Source organism: Chlorocebus sabaeus, chromosome X (genome assembly GCF_047675955.1).
Source record: "Chlorocebus sabaeus isolate Y175 chromosome X, mChlSab1.0.hap1, whole genome shotgun sequence".
NCBI lineage: Eukaryota > Metazoa > Chordata > Mammalia > Primates > Cercopithecidae > Chlorocebus > Chlorocebus sabaeus.
In genome coordinates, this window is record NC_132933.1 from 137030711 (window position 1) to 137050553 (window position 19843).

The window sequence follows — 19843 nt, forward strand, 5'->3', positions numbered from 1 at the left end:
GCCACCTCGCCCAGCTAGTTTTTTGTATTTTTTAGTAGAGACGGGGTTTCACCGTGTTAGCCAGGATGGTCTCGATCTCCTGACCTCGTGATCCGCCCGTCTCGGCCTCCCAAAGTGCTGGGATTACAGGCTTGAGCCACCGCGCCTGGCACCAGACTCCTATTTTTACATAGTACTTATTTATATTTTATCTGAAATCTACCACCCTGTAACTTTCATCCATTGATCTTTGTTTTCCTCTTGGAATGAAACAGAATTCTCTCTTATATCTCATCTCTTTAAATGCTGTAAGAGAGTCATCTTTTTGCCCCTAAATATTTTATTTCCTGAACTAACTATTCTCATTCATGTTGGCTGTTCGTATGTCATGATTTATAGCACTATATGATATGATTCCTATGAGGGAGTTGAAGTTGGTCTATGTCTTTCATGAAATATGTTTCCCAGAATTGAACATAATAAATAAAAGTATAGTTAAGATTGATTATCAAAGCATAGAACAGTCAGAATATCACATTTCTTTCTTTTTTTTTTTTCTTTGATACTAGGTCTCGCTGTGTCACCCAGACTGCAGTGCAGTAGCATGATCACAGCTCACTGCAGCCTCAACCTCCCGCTCAATTCTGCAAGTAGTTGAGGCTACAGGTGCGTGCCACCACGCCCAGCTAATTTTTGTATTTTTTGTAGAAACGGTGTTTCACCATGTTGCCCAGGCTGGTCTCAAACTCCTCAGCTCAAGCGATCCACCCACCTCGGCCTCCCAAAGTGCTAGGATTACAGGTGTGCATCACTGTGCCCAGCCTATATTTCTATTTAAACAGTCCAGAAATCCTTTGGTCCCCCTGCCCCTACACACACACTTGGTTTTACAGTCTCATCATGCCCTTGGCTCTTACTGGATTCAGGGCACTAAAATCTTCAAGTATTTTTATCCACATACTGCTATTTAGCAAGTCCTCCCTACAGCCTTAACTTTAGTTCCAAGGATAGAACACTAAAACTTGTCCTATTTAAATTTCATTTTAATAGACATGGCCATTTATGCATGTATTTATGCATTTATCCCCGCCTTATTTCAAAAGATACTAGGTGACTGATACATCATCCCTCGGCCAAAGCCAAGTTGGATCTTGCTTTGTCATCTGATTTATTCACCCTCACTCCCAGCTTCTTGTTCTCCATACACTGATAACCAGGCCTGTTCAGCCCATATCTAGAGTGCTTAAAGAAGTGTTGATAAAGGCCATGCTAGGAAAACAGCCCTGTTCAATACAGACCTTTGACAAAATTTCTAGATTTGACAAAGATAGATCCATTAATCAGCATTCTGGTTTTGGAGTGGTTATGCTACTAAGTTATCTTATCATCCATCCAGTTTCTCCACCTTTTTCAGAAGGATGCCATGAAAGAATGAAAAATGTCTTGCAGAAATACGGAAAGTCTATCTCCACAGGATTCCTTTGATATACTAGTCTAATAAATATATCACGAAAGAAACCAGGACCTGTCTGTCATGCTGTTTTTTGTTAGTAAATTCATGTTGTTGTTTTTTTTCAGCATCACCTCTTTTCTCTCTGGAAGTTCAGACACCACCCATTTGATATTCTTAAGAGAGAATTAACATTAAATTCCCAGTTAACATCTGTATCATCAACCTTCTCCCCACTTCTTTCTTTCTTGCTTGCTTGCTTTCAGAGACAGGGTCTCACTCTGTTGCCCAGGCTGGAGTACAGTGGCATGATCACGGCTCACTGCAGCCTCGGCCTTCGACCTCCCAGGCGCACGTGGCCCTCCTGCCTGAGTCTCCCAAATAGGTGGGGCCACAGGTGTGTGTCAACATGCCTGGCTAATTTTTTATTTTTGTAGAGATGGGGATCTCCCTATGTTGCCCAAGCTGGTGTTGAACTCCCTGCCTCAAGGAATTCAACCTTCCACCTTGGCCTCCCAAAGTGCTGGGATTCCAGACATGAGCTACTGTGGCTAGCCTTCTTTCCCTTTTTGAAAACCAAGACACTTATCCATTTCCTGTCTTCAGGAAGTGCTTCTATTTCCCATAGATTGCAAATATTTTATAGATCTCTTTTGCAAATTGCTTTCATATTCTCAGATATGATTTGTCCAAACCGGAAGACTCACATTTTTTTAGTTTGTATTGTTGGAATGGGAGTGATGGTAGTAGGGGGAGAGAACAGTTTCTCCAAAGAATGGGGGTACTGTTTTCAAAAGGAGTGAGGGATATAGGCAAACAAAAGAGATTCCATTGCAGCAGTGAACCTTCAAATTCAGATGCCCTTCAGCAAGGCTCTGTTCTCTCTATCTAGTCTTTCTTGCATTACCATTACAGGTCTATGCTGTTCTTGTGGTTTGAAATCTTTGATTGCTATCTTCCTCCTCCCAGGTTCTTATGTATCTTTTATAATCTGAGCTCCTCAGAGATCCTTAGGCCCTCTTACCAGTAAATATAGTCTCTTGGATTACTTCCTCGATGCTATGGACTTGATATTCATGTCCCCACCCCCCAGATTCAAATGTTGAAACCTTAATCCCCAACGCGATGATATTTGGAAATGGGTGCTTTTAGATGTCATTAGGTCCTGAGGGTGGAGCCTTCATGATGAAGTAAGTTCTCTTATAAGAGGAGGCTCAAGAGAGCCAGCTTGTCCTCCTTTTATCTTTCTACCTTGTGAAGATATAGTGAGAAGATGGCTGTCTACAAACCAGTAACAGAGTCGTCATCAGACACTGACTCTACTAGCACCTTGATCTTGAAATCCACAGACTCCAAAACTGTGAGAAATAAATACTTGTTATTTAAGCCACCCAGTCAGTGGTATTCTATTACAGCCATTCAAACTGACTAAGAAACTCCACTATTATTATTTAAAAGCTCTAATTCCTCCATATAGACAACAGGCCCTCACGCTAGTTTGTAATTGACATTTCCTGGAGGTAAATGTATTCATTCAGTTTTGTTGCCTTTAGTAGGCCCTGATCCCATTTCCACGGTTTCTGTTACCAGCGTGGTTGAAAATTAGTCAGAGACCAGAGAAGATGAAGCCATCGTGGGCTTCCAAGGCCAACAGGCTAGGAAATAAATTATTCCTCTTATCAGGATGAAAATGGAATCCTCACATTAGCCTTCCTGATTGCTTGCTTACCTTGTTTTTATACTTTCTAAGTGAACAGGAACAAAGCCACTTGCTGCTGTTCTCATTAACACTAATGATCAATAAGTAGAATTTTTTTTTTTTTTGCTGATTCTTATATTTTGTTCAACATTATGTATGCTTAATTTAGAGCTTATTAGGGCATTGCCAGTCTTGCTCATTATTTCCTCCACAAAATGAATGTGTTTCTTGGGCAAGTAGTTAACATGAAGCAACAATGACTGACTCCGTTTTTGTAATTAAGCAAGGCTTTCAGTTACATTTGCTGGGGGCGGGGAGGAAATAAGCAAGAATTAGCATTTAATATTGACATATTTTAGATACTCAAAAGAGAAAGGGGTACTTATAACAATTTCAGCACTGAATATTAATGACCAGAGCTGAATTGGTGTCCAAGGGAAATGTTTGGCCTTGTATCTTCCCCTAAGCTCCTTTGAGGTTCTTTCCATCCTTTAAAATCATGCTTTGAAATGAAATACTGATACATGCTACAACACGGATAAACCTTAAAAACTTTATATGAAGTAGAAGAAGCCAGGCACAACGGGCCACATATTGCATGATTCCATTTGTGTGGAATGGCTGGAACAGGCAAATCCATAGACAGGAAATAGATTAGTGGTTGCCAGGGATTAGGGGGAATGGGGAGATAGTGGAGTGATGGCTAAGGGGTATGGAATTTATTTTTGCGGCGATGAAAAGGTTCTGAAATCAATTGTGGTGATGAATACACAACTCTGCATATACTAAAAGCTATTGAATTGTATGCTATAAATGGGTTAATTGTGTGGTGTGTGAATTACATCTCAATATAAAGCTGTTTTTAAAAATCAAACTCTACTCTTCCTGTTACCATTACATATTCTCCTTCTTTGGAATCTTTAGAAACTGGATCACTGTTGCCTTTTCTATCAGGTCCTATTACTATTCTAAATGACTTTGACATCCATATGGATGAGCCAGCACTCAACGCCCCAGTGAGTCCTTTCCTTGGTCTTTGCTTCTCCAGTGACTTTCACCTCCTTTCCACTTGGCCACCCACTCCACCCTTGTTTGTTACAAGCCTCACCTGACTCCCTCACTCTCTCTACAACAGAAACAATGCATTCTCTCAGAACACAGCCTCCAGCACTTCCAGATGTCTCACGGAATTGCTCTGACTATAACCTGGACTTTGAAGGCACAGAGTCTTCCTCTTCCTCAACTCCATTACATTCTCTCTTTCTGCTCCATCAGCACCCACAACCTCCCTCCCTGAGCTGAAACTCCCCAATTTCATTTTTACTGCTTTCTTTGCCTGGGTTGAATCCCATGGTTTGTCACTTCAGTCTCTCATTCTTCCATCTCAGTCATCTGGCCAATCTCAACTCTATCAATGAGACTAATTATAGAGTGACCCTGTCACAGATCTCATCTCAACTGTACTCTCAGTTATCCTTCCATATTGCTCCAGAAGCCTCTCTCCATTTCTCCAAGGTTTCTAGTAGAAACCTGTTCCATACTTCTCAATCCATCTCTACTTCCACCTCCCTCTTCATGCCCAGCAGACAATCTTTTTTTCTTTCCTTTTTTGTTTTTTTTGAGATGGGGTTTCACTCTGTTGGAGTACAGTGGTGTGACTGCAGCCTCAAACTCAGGTGATTCTCAGGTGATCCTCCCACTTCAGCTTCCCGAGCAGCTGGGACAACAGATTCATACCACCACAGCGGCTAATTATTGTATTTTTAAAATAGAGATGGGGTCTTGCTATGTTGCCCAGGCTAGGCTCAAGCCATCCTCTTGCCTCAGCCTCCCAAAGTGCTGAGATTACAGGAGTGAGCCACCGTGCCCGACCTGTATATACATTTACAGCAAGTTTAGTTGACATTTCCCCTTACTCAGGCAAGGCTGTCATATAGACCCTAGAGACAAGCCTACTAGCATAAGAATAAAGGATCAGCATTTGAATACATTTGGGGGATATGCTTAGCTATAAGTAAACCACTTGCCTACCTACATCCTTTCTTCCTCCGCTACTATCCATTGTTCCGAGCAAAATGGCAGAAATCCCCTTTGCTTATTTAAAGTTTCTCTACCTGTGCTGTAGCCCTCTTCACTACTCAGTGTCCTTGTAGTATTATTCACTCCCCAACCCATCTTCAGCTTTTCCCTCTCTACTGAGTCTTTCCTGTTAGCATGTCTCTCCCTTCTTAGGCAACAACAGTGCCTCTAGCTTGAGTCCACATTCCCTTATCCAGCTACCTCTCTATTTTTTTCCTCCTCTTTAAATGCAAACCTCCAGTCAAGCACGGTGGCTCACTCCTATAATTCCAGCACGGTGGCTCACGCCTATAATCCCAGCACTTTGGGAGGCTGAGGCAGGCGAATCACTTAAGCCCAGGAGTCCAGCCTGGGCAACATGGTGAAACCTCATCTCTACTAAACATACAAAATTAGCCAGGCATGGTGGCGCACGCCTGCAGTCCCAGCTACTCGGAGGCTGAGGCAGGAGAATTGCTTGAACCTGGCAGGCGGAGGCGATAGTGAGCGGAGATTGCCACTGCACTCCAACCTAGGTGACAGAGCGAGACTTCATCTCAAAATAAACAAACAAATCTAAACCTCCTAAAAGAGCTGTCTTCACTTCTTCCTTTCCATTTTTTCCTCCATATGTGACAGTCAGTATTTCTACACATAACTTCACTCAAATGGCTAAAAACATTCAATGGGCCCCTTTGGTTCCTACTTGAATGATCACCAATAGTTGTCATATTTGACAACTTTCTCTTTCTTATCAGGATCTCTTCCTTTAGCTTCGTGACTCTACATATTTCTGGATCTCCTCCTGTATCTTCTTTTGTGACTCTTCTGCTGTCTGCCCCCTAAAAGTTAGTGTTCCTGAGTTGTGTCCTGAGTATTTGTATAAGTGATCTATTAATAGATAACAAATTACCACAAACTCAGCAGTTTAAAACACCATCCACTTCTTATCTCTCAGTTTCTGTGGGTCAGGAGTCCGGGCACAGGTTAGCTAGGTCCTCTGCTCTGCTTTCACAAGGCTGAAATTAAGATGTCAGCTGGCTCTGCATTCTCATCTGGAGCTCAGGGTCCCCTTACAAATGCATTCAGATTGTTGGCAGAATTCAGTTCTGTGGTCTCTGTTTTTGTTGTAGTTGTTGTTGGCTGGGTTCATTTTCACCTCCTAGACTACTCTGAGATCCTTCCATGTGGCCCGTCCATCTGAGCAATGGAGAAGCTCCTTGTTGAACCTCTCTTATGCTCCAATCTCTCTGACTTATTTTTCTACCAACCGGATAAAATTCTCTTCTTTTAAAGGGCCCATATGATTAGGTTAGGCACGCTTGGATAATCTCTTTATCTTAAGGTCAATTGATTAGTAAGTTTAATTATATCTGCAAATTCCCTTTTGTCAGGCAACTTAATTGTGAGAATAACACCAGGTGGGGAACGTCATGGTAACCATCTTATAATTCTGTTTTCCACAGTTTTTAAAAAAAATATATTATTATTCTATATATTCTCCTGTAGTGATCTCATCCTCCTACTCAGCTTTATTTACCAGCTCTATGCTGATGACTCACAAATCTCTAACTTCAGTTCCAACCTCACTCCTGAGCCTTTAGACCTGTATCAACAACTCCCACTGTTCACTTGGACGCCCCACAGATATTTGATTTTAGAGGCTGAAAAATGAGTTCATCATTTCACCACCAGCCTGCCTTCTTCGTGGGTTCTCTCCCCCAGGGAATCATCTCCCAGTGTCATCTCTGACTGTATACCCACTCCCCCTGCCACCACATCAAAACAACTTATACCAGTCAATCCAACCTCCTAAATGCTCTCTAGTATACCTCCTTTTCTTGATTAATAAAGAAAAGGAGAAAATAAGAATAACCCTGCTTATTCCTTGTTCCGGCTACCTTCACCTCTCCTGTGAATTATTCAACAGCCTCCCAACTGGTCTCCTGGCCGCCAGTCTTGATCTCTGCAATGGACATTTGGATCTGCTTGTTCAATATCCATTCCAACCTCCTTGTGTTCCTTTTGGAAAATTAAAAACTACATGTCTTAGCTAGGCTTCTGGTTGCGATGTAGATTCCAACAATCAGGTGCACCCATGCAAGATTTGGAAGGTGGAAGTGATATATCATGAACAGGGGGCCTGCTTCTGCTATTTCTGGGGCAAGCAGGGTTATGAAAGCATTTGGCTTTCAGTAACAGTTGTAGAGGGAGTCCAGTGTCCAGTCCCTAGCTACATGAGTGACAAGCAGCAGTGAAAAAAGGCATCCTCTTTGCTGGCAACAGCTTTCTGATTTCCAGATCATGGCAGGGAAGTGATAGTCCTGGAGCCAGCAGTTACATGGAAACAGTGGCTTAATATTCCAGCTCACTGATCACAGCAGAGGCATCAGCTCTCTGGCAGTCAAGTTCTGCAGTGCTATTCTGGAAGGTTTTCCTGGAAGCTCAGCCCAGATTTTGCTCCTCCAGCAATTCCAATCATTTTTAAACTGCTTCTGTTTGTATGGTTTATTTTATCTACAACTGAACTCTGACTACAGTATATCCTATGATTTACCACATTTCATCCAGAGTGAGCTCTCTGAAACTCTAGAACTCAAATCCAATAATGGCATTCCCCTTGCTTAAAATCTTTCAATATCCTTATATAAAGTCCAAATGTTTTAATCTTGTTTGAAAGATCCTGCATGACCTGGTCTTCCTATTCTCTGCAGACTCATCTTTACCCAGGAACCCTCTGGCCACACTAACCTTCCATTCAGGTACCTAAAATATGAACCCATCTGTTTGTCTTGGCAAATGTCATTCTCCCTAAATGGAACATTCTTGCCCTGTCTTCTCTTGAGTATCTCCCCCATTATTTTCCGATCTTGGCCTAAGGGCTTTGTCCTCCAAGAAACCTTGTCTGACCCCACCACCCACCACTACCACAAAAACTCTGGGCTAGGCACTGTCCTGTGTGTTCCCACAGGTCCCTGGCCTTCCTAGTTTGAAACATTGTACTATTTGAAACTTCCTACTTTGAAACATTGTATTGCATTGTACTGGGATTGCTGATTGTATACTGTGCCATCCCTCTTGTCCCTATTATAGTTTAAGAACCTGGTGAAAGTTTCCATGTCTAAGTTGTGTTCTATTTTACCCCCAGTCGTCAGTGAGTACCTGGCACATGTATGCAAATTGAATGAAGTAATAAAGAAGGTGAAGCATTTTAAGCAGAAGGTTTAATCTCTATTGGATTTATGTTTTAGAAAAGCGTGTGGCCATGTGCAGAAAGAACCACAATGGAATCAGGTGGAGGGAATGAGCTGAGATATAAAGTTCAGTTTGTTAGTCTAACCTAGCGCAATATTAGTGGGGATGGAAAGAAGGAGAATACTCCAGAAAAACTGATAACACTCAAGAAGTAATGAGACAGGGTCCATTAAATCTTATTTTTTGCGGGGGGGTGGGGGACGGAGTTTCATTCTTGTTGCACAGGCTGGAGTGCAGTGGTGCGGTCTCGGCTCACTGCAACCTCCACCTCCTGGGTTCAAGCGATTGCCCTGCCTCAGCCTCCCAGGTTCAAGTGATTCCCCTGCCTCAGCCTCCTGTGTAGCTGAGATTACAGGCATGCACCATCATGCCCAGCTAACATATATATATAGATATAGATATAGATACAGATATAGATATAGATATATATTTGTATTTTTATAGTAGAGACAGGGTTTCACCATGTTGACCAGGCTGGTCTCGAACTCCTGACCTCAGGTGATCCGCCTGCCTCGGCCTCCCAAAGTGCTGGGACTATAGGCGTAAGCCACCGCGCTCAGCCTAAACCTTCTTTTGGCACCTCAATTCAACTTAGTTAACATTTTAGAGTACTTACTCTATACAAAGCATTGCATTAGGTTATGCCATAAAGCATTTCTTAAGATACTATCCCAGTTTTGGAGATCGCAAGGGTTTCAGTCAGCTAGTAAAGACATAAATACTTTAATACCAGGCAGAGAGGCAAAAGGAAGTACAATTGAAGAGTTTTTGTTTCAAGGGTAAGCTAGTGTGGTTTTTCAGTTTATTTATTTATTTGTTTGCTTGTTTTTGTCTAAAGATAATGGGCTAGTAGTTTCTGGGCAATAGACAGTGTCCCATGGTGGCAAGAACATTGCCTGGAGACAGAATATAGGAGTCTTACTTCTCCACCTGCCACTAACTGTTATGATCTTGAACAATTTCCTTAACTTCTCTGGACTTCGTTCTTCACTTGTAAAATAAAATTTTTGAATAAAATTACCTTTAAAATTCTATTATCTTATACATGTGTTATATTTAAAATGTGTACAGTATTTCTAAAATTTTTCATCAAATCATCTAATTAAAATGTTCATGTATTCTAAATAGTGCTTTAGGATAAATATTTTAACTTAGCTTTTTGTATAGTATTTAGAAGACAAGGATATAATAGAGTCAAAAATAAATCTCAACCTTTGGTTTTTTGATTCTAAGAGGTTGATGTTAATACTGTATTCACTTTTGCCAGTTAGGGACAGTTTACCCAAATGTGATTGCCCACCATCCCACTTCACTTCCTCAGCCCTGTCAGCCTTATGATTTTTAAAATTTTGCCTTATCTATTGCCTACTATGAATGCTAGGCTTTGTCAGAGGAATGTAAAAAAGAGCCTTGAATCATTCTTTTTGCCCTCTTTGATAGACAAGTAGTTTAAAATTCTGTGCTCAGACTGTTTAACAATTCTTCTCAAATTTCAATGGAAGGGAGACATATAAAAGAGTGCAAAAAGCAGGATTAGAATCAAGTATCCACTTGAAAATTCACTTGCTCTTCCCATCACTATGCATGGCTCCTTCTCTTTGTAACTAAGTATGCAACGAGCTTTCAAGAATGAACAGGAATGCTAGCAGCTGTAATAAATGAACCTCGGAAAAAAAATCAGTGGCTTAATACAAAGTTATTTCTCATTCATTTCAAGTACAATTGGCGGTAGGAGTGATGATGGTGGTGGTGGTTTGTGTACTCCTCTTCCTTGCAGTCATTTGGGAACTCACCCGGGTGTCATCATCCAAGTGGCAAAAGCAGGTCAGGGGAGGGAGGGAAGGAGGGAGGAAGGAAACAGACTTTCCTGTGGGAGGTTTTTATGGGCTAGACCTGTCACTTTTATTCCCATTTCATTGGCCAGATCTCAGCTTCATGGGCACGCCTAACTGCAGAGGAAGCAGCGCAATGAGGTCTAGCTGTGTGCTAAGGAAGAGAACGGGCAGGTTTTGATTACTGCTTAGCGGTCTCTGGTCTCTGCCTTACCCCCAGGGCACATTGATTCTCTCTAGCTGTTCCCTCTGGACTTCTTCCTTTCTACCCCATGTCTTTAGTTGTTGACAAAATATTTCAGAGGTGACTCCTACTTGCCATGAGTAGTTGGGAAATATTTTTAAGGTAGTGATTTTCATCAAGTAAGCATCTGACTTTTATGATGCAACCTTCAAGTTTCCCTAAGCACTCCAATTTCTGCCTTAGAATATTATAGTGCATTAGTTTGTGCAGGACATACAATGACCATATGTCATTCTCAGTTGTGCATGTAGATTTAGCTTCAGGTGAATATAACTGGGAATATTACTCTTCTAATGTTCTCGGGTTTCATGAGGTCAGTGATTAAAAAAATATTCAGATCTCAAGTTTCCTTTAGACCATGAAAATTATATCACAACTTTCTAGTTGGATATCATAGCTTTTTTTGGTATAGAGCAATGGTTCTCAAAGTGTGGTTCCCAGACCAACAGCATTAGCATCACCTGGAAACTTGTTAGTAACGCAATTCTCAGGCCTCACCTCAGGCCTCCTGAATCAGAAACTATAGGAATGAGGCCCAGCAATCTGTATTTTCACAAGTCCTCTAAGAGAATATTCTAGAACCACTGGTTTAGCAATTTGGAGTTCAGTTAGATCATTGTTGAAGCATTTCACTTCAAGGATCAAATCAAGACATTATTTGAAATCGTTTGTTTAAAACATACAGAATCTCTCTCTTATATTGCTGTGAATTAAGAGTGACAAAGAAATTCATCAAATGAAAATATTGTGAAGAGCCCTGGGAGGTCATGAGAGCACACAGTTTTCAAACGTGTTGGTTACAGAAATCTAAAGTTCTATGAAGCATCTCTAGATGCATCTTTTAGGGGTTTCCTAAAAGAAAATGTTCATACATTTGGTTGATGACTATCCTTTGACCATCCAGGGTTTGTCTCTAAACTTGAAATTCTGTGTCAGAAGAAATGGAGCTTTAGGACCAAGTCAATATCTTACTCATCTTTATATCTTCATTACCTTCCAGAGTGCCCCAGTATAAAGCAGATACCTAACAAACATTTACAATATATGGATGGATGGAATAGGCATCTCATGGATTCAAGTGCTTAAGTAACTTTTACTAATATTCTGGGGTCATTTTTAAAAAAATCATTTTGGATAGTTTATTCTAGTTGCTATTATATAATACTGACTGCTTTATGTATGCCGCCAGTCTTTTCGGCAGTTTAGGATTTTATCTAGCAGATATTAAGAACAATGCCTCCAACTCCGAGAAAGGGGGGGTTGGGGCAGAGAGAGAGAAAGAGAAACTTACATGAAGATAGTGTTTGTTCCATTTCTTGAAATGTCTACAAAAATATGCTACTGCATGTTAATCTTTTCAGTGACTAACCCAGAATTTCTTCCTCAACCTTGGCACTAGTGACATTTGGGGCTGGATCATTCTTTGCTATGGGATCTGTCTTGTACATTGCAGGATGCTGGGCAGCATCCCTGGTCTCTGCCCACTAGATGCTGGCAGCATCACCTACTACTCCTAGTTGTGACAATCAAAATGTCTCCAGACACTGACAAGTGTCCCCTGGGAGGCAAAAGGGCCCAGGCTGAGAATCACTGCTCTATCCTAATGTTAATAGGGCAGTAGTAATTTTCCTGCATTTTATTCAAAGCTATGGAAACAGGCTTCGAGAAAGAGCATATGTTCCACATTTCTCTTTAGCTCATTGTTGAGGACTTTGGCAGTGACAGCTCTATCTATTTTGAAATGATTTGGTTCACAAATCCTCATTATTTTAGGCCATTTTTCTCCCTGGAACAACTTTATCTTTGGAGATGCAAATTCACAAACTCTAAGCATCTTTTTTACACTTTCTGTGATCTTCTACAAGGCTTCAGCACTGAATTCCGTTATTGGGCATTTTTATTTAATAATTTCTAAATAATCTATAGACTGGCTAAAGGAACTCTGTATAAGTCCATAATACAGAGCTAGCAACTAACTGAATGGTTTTTATCTATTTCGTTACAATAGTTTAAAAAATTATTTAAGAAAAAACCTAAGTAAAATGTAGTAATACCTTTTATTACTTCCTACTGCAAGATTCTGTCCATGGAAAGAAAGTCACCATTGCTTCTGGGATTTACTTCCCGGTATCTAAAGAATATGCTAACAATTCTAGTTCGTGATTTACTTTAGATGTTATCTATTTTCTTCCCTTTAGCACATGAGGATTTAGCATTATTTCAACCTCCCCTCACTTCTGCTCCTCCATAATATCAATATGTTACAATTTTTCTTTAAATGTTTAAATGACGAGCTGACAGTGTATCCTGACATCCTTATCGACATCTTCATGTAAATGTTCTCTCTCTTATTTTCCACATGGGTATGTGTTTTAAATAGTCCCTTTTTAAAAAAAAAATTTAATGGTATTTTGAGAGAGTAAGAGGATAAAAGTATATGGCCATCACACAATTAATAAGAAACTAAAATTATTTTTGAAAACTTTGGAAAGATTACATAAAAAGTCTCAAAATTTTATTGTTAGAAGGTAAAGATTTCTATTTTCCCCTCACCTCTTGCATTTAGCATAAATGACAGTGAAGCATTTTTTTCAAATCTAAGAAACAAGTATAAAATCTGATTTTTAATTTTTCATGAAATGAATTTTGTATATAATTCTTATATCATTATTAATACCAATAAATCAGGACCATCTAGAAAACAAAAACAGAGGATTAGAAAAGATAACCAATTGACATGACAGATGAAGAAGATACTAGGTGAGAAGAAACATGTATGTAACAAAGCCTACCACTGGGAAATTGTGGGAATCAAAGTCAAGCAGTTAATTACTAACAAAGATGGCAACCATGTTTCTTTTGTCTTTCACAGTGAATGCATAATTAGCACTTAATACTAAGACTAGGGAATAAACCATCTATAATCTACTGAAAAAGACCATCTGCTTCTATAAATTTTGTTCTCATACACTTGCCAAAAGAAGAGAACATATTAACAAAATAATGGGCCCTGCACTGGTAATTGCTAGGTTGTTTGCAGTTGTGCTGCTGCTATTAGAATTTAATAAGCCATTCCTTCTGCTAAATTAATAAGCAGCCAAGATTATGTAATAGCTGCTTTCAGCTGCTAATTATTTTTCCCACAATTCCTTCCCCTCCCTACCCCTACCCCCACCTTTTTTTGGCTAGGAGCAGGAAAGGAGACTGCCAGTATGTCATCAGCAAGTCTCCCGTCCTCATTTTCAGAGCCACAGAGCAACATTAGGAGGATAATCAGTTTAAACTTGGAGGTGGCTATCTCAGGAACCTTGAGGATGTAAGTGTTTTGTCCAGAAAAAGAGAAAAGAAGCATTGAATTCAGAGGGCGAGTTTTCATTGTGTAGCATTAGAGCTATCTTTTAACTGGTTAATGGCATCTGTTTCTTGTAGTAAGAGAGAAATGGGACATTTGAAAGTACCTTTGGGGCATGACTGGGTAGGGAGAAATCTGTTGGGGGCGAAGGGGACCTAAAGAACTACAGAAAGTCAGCTCTGTGCCATGTGTCATCCCCTTTCTTTAATATTCCAGTATACATTAATCATACATGTTAGTAGGAGACTTTCCAAGCAGCATAGTAGTGCTTGAAAAGGGGAAGTATTACACATTTTTTTGTTTTGTCATACAAAGGCCTTTTTTAAAATGCCCCCAAAACTACTGTCTTAGTTTCGTAGATACTAAAATGCACACAAAAAGAATATAATTCCTAATAAAGGATTCCTTTACATTGATTACATTTAGCTTCGTGAAAAAATTAGCATTTCTTTTTTTACTTCAGGCCATTAAAAAAATTCTGGCGACTATACCTAGGAACCTCTGCAAAAGGGACATGGCCCAACAAAAGCAATTTTCTCGCTTCCTTTGTAGGAACCTAGGTGACTCGGATAATGAATAGCATGCGATATGGGAAACCCGTGGCTCTTCAAGGAAGGTCACCTAATCCCGTGGGACTCCCCTTTCCTTATCTGTAAATGACTAGATGATTCATCCATTCTATCATTCAGAAAATTACGAACATCCATTATGCCCAGGCATTACGCTCAGCATTACAGCTCTTAACAAATTTATCATTTTATGGTCTTTATCAGTCAACTCACATTTATTGTGTTATACACCAGGCAGTGAACCAGACTGGGATGCAAAATGAATACAACTTAAGGTGTGCTAAATAAAGGCTAACGGGCATGTGGGTGAAAGAGGGAATCGCTCTTACAGGGTTTTAGGGTGAGGCTTCATAGGAGATGTGACATTTGAGAGCAAGGACATGCCAGGCACAGCAAGTCGTCGGCAGTGCTAAACTGGAACCCAGGCGGCTGGTGGGGCGACCCAGTGTGAAGGAAGCGGGATCTCGAAGGTGAGGTGCTGTTCGGGCTTTTCAGCCGAACGGATGGTAACTCATCCAGTCCGCAGCACCGAGGATGGGCAAGGCGAGCCCAGGGAACAGAGTCCCGCGAAGCTTGGGGTGAAAGGTGTCTGGGCTAGGGCTGGAGCAGTGCAAAGGGAAGGAGAGGCCGGATTCCGGACAATTTTGAGGCAGAATGATAGCAAAAGGCCCGTGAATGGGTGACGAGCTCCACAGAAGAGCTGACTTGTTTTTCCAGAGTTGCAGCACTCCCTCGTCTCCTCCCACCCTTGTCGTCAGCCGTCACACCTCCCCGACCCACCCTCTGGGGACACAGAGAATCATTAGAGCTCAAACGAGGCTCTTCGCTGTCTGGAACTTCCCGGCCCCGCAACTCCCGCTAGGCTAAGGACGCTGCAGAATCCCGTCCTCCTATCATTAAACAAGCAGCAGAGCCGCCCGCGCGCGTCCCGGAGCCACCAGCAGGAGTGCGCGGGCGCGCGGGCCCGGCGGACGCCGCTTCCGGGTCACGTGGCCCGGCTTCCGGTTCGCACCACCCCCTCAGCGAAGAAGCCTCCAATCGGCTTCCTTGGATTCAGCGGTTACCTGCGCTGCCTCCGGTGCCGCTGGCGACTGCTGAGCCGCTTCCCGCGCGTCGCCTAGCCCGCCCCTCAGCTCGCCGCAGCCCCGGCTCCTCCCTCGTCCGGCCCCCGGGGCGGGGTCTGTCAGCTCGCCCTCCCCTCTCCGCCTAAGCCTGCCCTCCGCCAGCCGGGTCCCCTCCCCACAGCACCACGGCTTCTCTTCCTCAGCACGGCGACAGGGGCTTCCCCTTAGCCGCCGCCGCCGCCGCCGGCCGAGCTCCGCCGCGCCCGCGGCCCGCGGCCGCCGTAAGTCCCTGGGGACGAAAGGGGGCGCCGGGGATGGAGACGGGGAGGGAGGGCTGGGCGCGCCCCCCGCCACCCCGCGCGCGCCGCGCGACCCCACCCCAAGCCTGCCCGGCCCGCCACTGGGTCGCTGCGCCCGCAACTCACTTCTCTCAGGGTCCGCGCCCTCCGCACCACTCCGCGCCGCGCCCGGGGATGTGGGGGCCAGTCCCGGGCTCCGCGACAGCCCCGCGGCACCTGTGGTTCGGGAATCGTCTCAAGTTTTGCGGGGCGTTTTCGGGAGGGGCCGGGGGCGGTGGCGGCCGAGGACTCTTGGCGCCCCCTGCGCGGCGGCGGATGCCATTGTCTGCTCCGCTCCTTGCCTGTCACCTCGCCCGGGCTTGGTCAGTGATGGAGTGTGGCCACGGGAGTGGGGGGGAGGCACCGGCGACGACCGGACCCGAGGAACGCTGGCCCCGAGCCCGCGCCGCGGCTGAGCCCATTGTTTTTAATGCCAATCTCGAGGAATTGTGGTGCCCTGTGATTTGCGGCAAAATCAAAGCGTTGGTTTATTAACACGAGGGAAGGAATACTCGTGCCTTGCAACCGGGTTTCGTCCCATGTTAGGACATAATTTATTTTAAGGAGAATACATTGTTTTTTCGTCCTGCAAAGTTTAGGGCGGGTACAGGACCCTGCTCCAGACAGGCTTGAGCCCATACTCTTTGCAAGCAAACCCTCACCCTTTCTGGTCACCAAGATCTAGGAATACGAGGTCCATTCTTTTCCAAGTTCTGGTAACGGGTTTGCAGTAAATGTCCAGTTGATGCTTCACTTACTGCCCCCTTCGAATGCCGCTATCTTCAGGACTTGCACGGGAGGCACTTTGGTATCATCTAATAATGTCCTTATATTTTGTTCCCCTGACGCATTTTAAGTGAGGTAATAAGACCATTTTAACTTTACTAAAGTTGAATTGCCACGTCATAAATTTCTAGATATCTTGTTGATACCTTTTTGGGTGGTTACAAAAAACGACGATGATTTCTTACGAAATTTAGGGCCCATTTTTATTCTGCATTGGTTCTATAAATTTCCCCTCCCCGTGTTCAAATTCAAGATGGTGTGGTGAATCTTGAGAATCATGCTTGAATCTTACTTGCAGTAACGCTGTTAAAGGAACTTACAGTGGTTAAAAGAAAAAAGGATACCTATGTGAATTCTGGCTTTAAATTACCTTTGTAGAAACAATACTTCTGTTTGCAGTTGAGATGACCAATGGAATTACAAAAAGCTTGGCGTTAAAAATGAAACATGCAGACTAATCAACACATTTGCGACCACAAATAAATACATACAAATTAGTTTAAGTATAAAACACACTAGAATTCGGCATCCACTCTGTAGATACTATTTTTTTAAAGTATTTCATGTAATGTTTCAATACTAAATCTTATTTAACAAGTGTAAATCTTATTGTGGCCTTTTAAATGTTTGTTTTCTTTTTCATTACTACATTAAAATACTGTTTTACTACATTAACTCAGTTCTAGATTTTGTACATATTTAAGTTGGAATGTTTTAAAAGTAAGATGAAAACATACTTTTTTATTAAGGAAAATTTGTAGTTATGGGATTTTTCGGTTAATATTTTGGATCATTCTGTTTTGCTTGAAATATGCCATCATAAACTGACGAGAGCATTCCAAGATATAAGCTACTGTCTACAAGTAGTTCACCCTGGAACTAGAACGCTCTCAGGGTGAAAAATAGCAGGTCTTCCGTTTCTTTCAAAAATACCCAAACCAATTGATGTCTACCATTTTCTTTTGATACATATAGAGAGTGCGCAATGTATAGCACAGGTAGAAAATAGTTTCTTAAATTGAAAGAGTGGTCTTTATTTTTCCTCAAAAATTTCGCTTCAGCTTATTACAAATTTTTCTTTTTTCTCTTGCACACTCCCCTCCAAACTTAACGTGGAACAGGGTGGGATTGGAAGGTTTGCATCTAGAGAAGATCTGTCCAAAAGAATTTCTTGCTATTTTAATTGGCATAGAAATATTGATGGCTAGTAATCATTTGGCATATAAATGCCGCATCCCCCAAAGCTTCTCTGTGAAACACATAATCTTAACTTTATTGATTCAAAGTATTACATGTAATCTTGATTTTATTTATCTTAACAGATGCAGTTTATGTTGCTTTTTAGTCGTCAGGGAAAGCTTCGACTGCAAAAATGGTATGTCCCACTGTCAGACAAAGAGAAGAAAAAGATCACAAGAGAACTTGTTCAGACCGTTTTAGCACGGAAACCTAAAATGTGCAGCTTCCTTGAGTGGCGAGATCTGAAGATTGTTTACAAAAGGTATAATTTTTATTTATCATAAAGGTGAAATAGAATCAAATGTTAGGTCATTTAGGAAATTGCACTTTTGAGTGATGACATTTATAAATAATGATTAATAAAGATTTAGATGAAATAGGTTTAAGGTAAAGCTTTGTGTTTTTAAAATAACTGGTGTTTTCACTGGTAATTACTGAGGCTGGAATGATAAAGGCAGGGAAATCATTTGAAAACTAGTTATATAATTGAAGGCATAAATGATTATTCATGCTTAATCATCTTTATAGAAGAGTTTAATGAATTCATTTCATTGCAGGGGAAAGTAGGGTCAGTATTTTAAATTGTGTGAGTAATTATCTGAATTTAGACAAGTATAGATAGTCTAATCCTTTTTCTCCGAAAATCTATAAAGCAATGACTAATATTTGTCATGCCTTTTATCTGATTTTTAGAATCTTACGTATAAATACCTTGAATATGTAGACTATTTCAATCACATAGCTGTTTTAAAAACTTTGTGTGTATAAGAGATCTGTTTGTGAGTAGTGTTTATTAACTTTAAGTACCCTTGTTGCTATGGTGGGGGTGCAGTTAAATATGACAGATAATTTTGCCAAGGACAGATTTTTTAAAATTTTGATGTTACAAAATGACTCATAGATTGGCTTTTAACACTGAAAATTTTTTTAATGCTATACCTCTTTATTTTATAAATATCTGAATCCCTGAATACCCTAAAATAAATTTCTCAAGATTGTTCTAAGTAGGGTAAAAGAAATAAACTTTCTTCTTTTACAGAACATTTTTTGAGGGGACATTTACTTCATTCCCCATTTGTTTCTTTTTGAATTATTTACTGAATTTAAGATAAGAGCATTTCTGCATATAAAAAGTTCTCTTGTGTGGGGAATATGCATGGAAGTAACAGTATGGGATAAAATGAGGGTGGGAGAGAAGTCTGGTTTTCTTCTTGGCTTCCATTTATTGCACTCCAGATATGGGTTGGATATTTTGTCAGGGAGATGGCTGGGAAGAAATGGAGATTACAAGACATAGAGAGTTTCTTAAATATTGAGGACTCCTCTTTATTATTGAATGATCTTTGGTGATTTAGTATCTTTGGGTGATTTTGTATCCAGTGTTTGGTTTGGTCTTATTAAAGATCATAGAAAAATCATATCATTTGAGAGGTGAGAGATGTTTTACAGTAATCTAGTCAGGTGATTTTGTTCTGTTTTGTTTCGTTTTAAGCTTTTTGCCCCATGGGTAGAACCTTAAATAAAATGACTGGAAGTGAGGCTGCTCCACGTGAAATCAGAAACGGGGATCCTGTATCCTGGCTCACTTGGCCTTTACCCCTCTGCACAGGAGACAGTTCCTGAGTTTGAAAACTGCCGTTGTTGATCAAACTTCAATTTTTTAATGAATGCGAATTTGGGAGAGGTGACTTGTCTAGGGCCATATGCCAGTTAGTGATTGACCTGGGGCTGCAACTCAGATCTTAAGCTTGGAGGCAAAGATTTTAAACAGGGCTGGAAAAAGATCAGGTTTACATATCTTAAAAGACTGAACTGGGACAATGGATGGAGGGCAGGAGGGGCTGAGACTGGCACCTGCAGAATCAGTAGGAGACTATTTGAGATCCTGAACCCATTCGCTGGAAAGGAGGGCTGTTACTAAATAGCCATTATCAAATAGGTAGGTTTGATAAGACTTGGTCACCTCTAGAAGTGGGAA

General features: G+C 41.5%; 1 protein-coding gene across 3 annotated transcripts in view; it reads left to right on the forward strand.

Moving 5' to 3' along the window:
* The first annotated feature begins 15498 nt into the window (after positions 1-15498).
* The window catches only part of AP1S2 (adaptor related protein complex 1 subunit sigma 2), a 28444-nt gene continuing 24099 nt past the window's right edge, over positions 15499-19843 (forward strand). For 2 of the 3 annotated variants that reach the window (XM_073013861.1, XM_073013862.1), the window contains exons 1-2: positions 15655-15783; positions 17949-18127. In XM_073013861.1, coding sequence (XP_072869962.1) covers positions 17949-18127 — 179 coding nt within the window. In that variant the 5' untranslated portion in view covers positions 15655-15783. Of the gene's footprint in view, positions 15784-17948; positions 18128-19843 lie in introns of all 3 variants that reach the window. The other variant, XM_007991121.3, reaches the window with a different exon arrangement.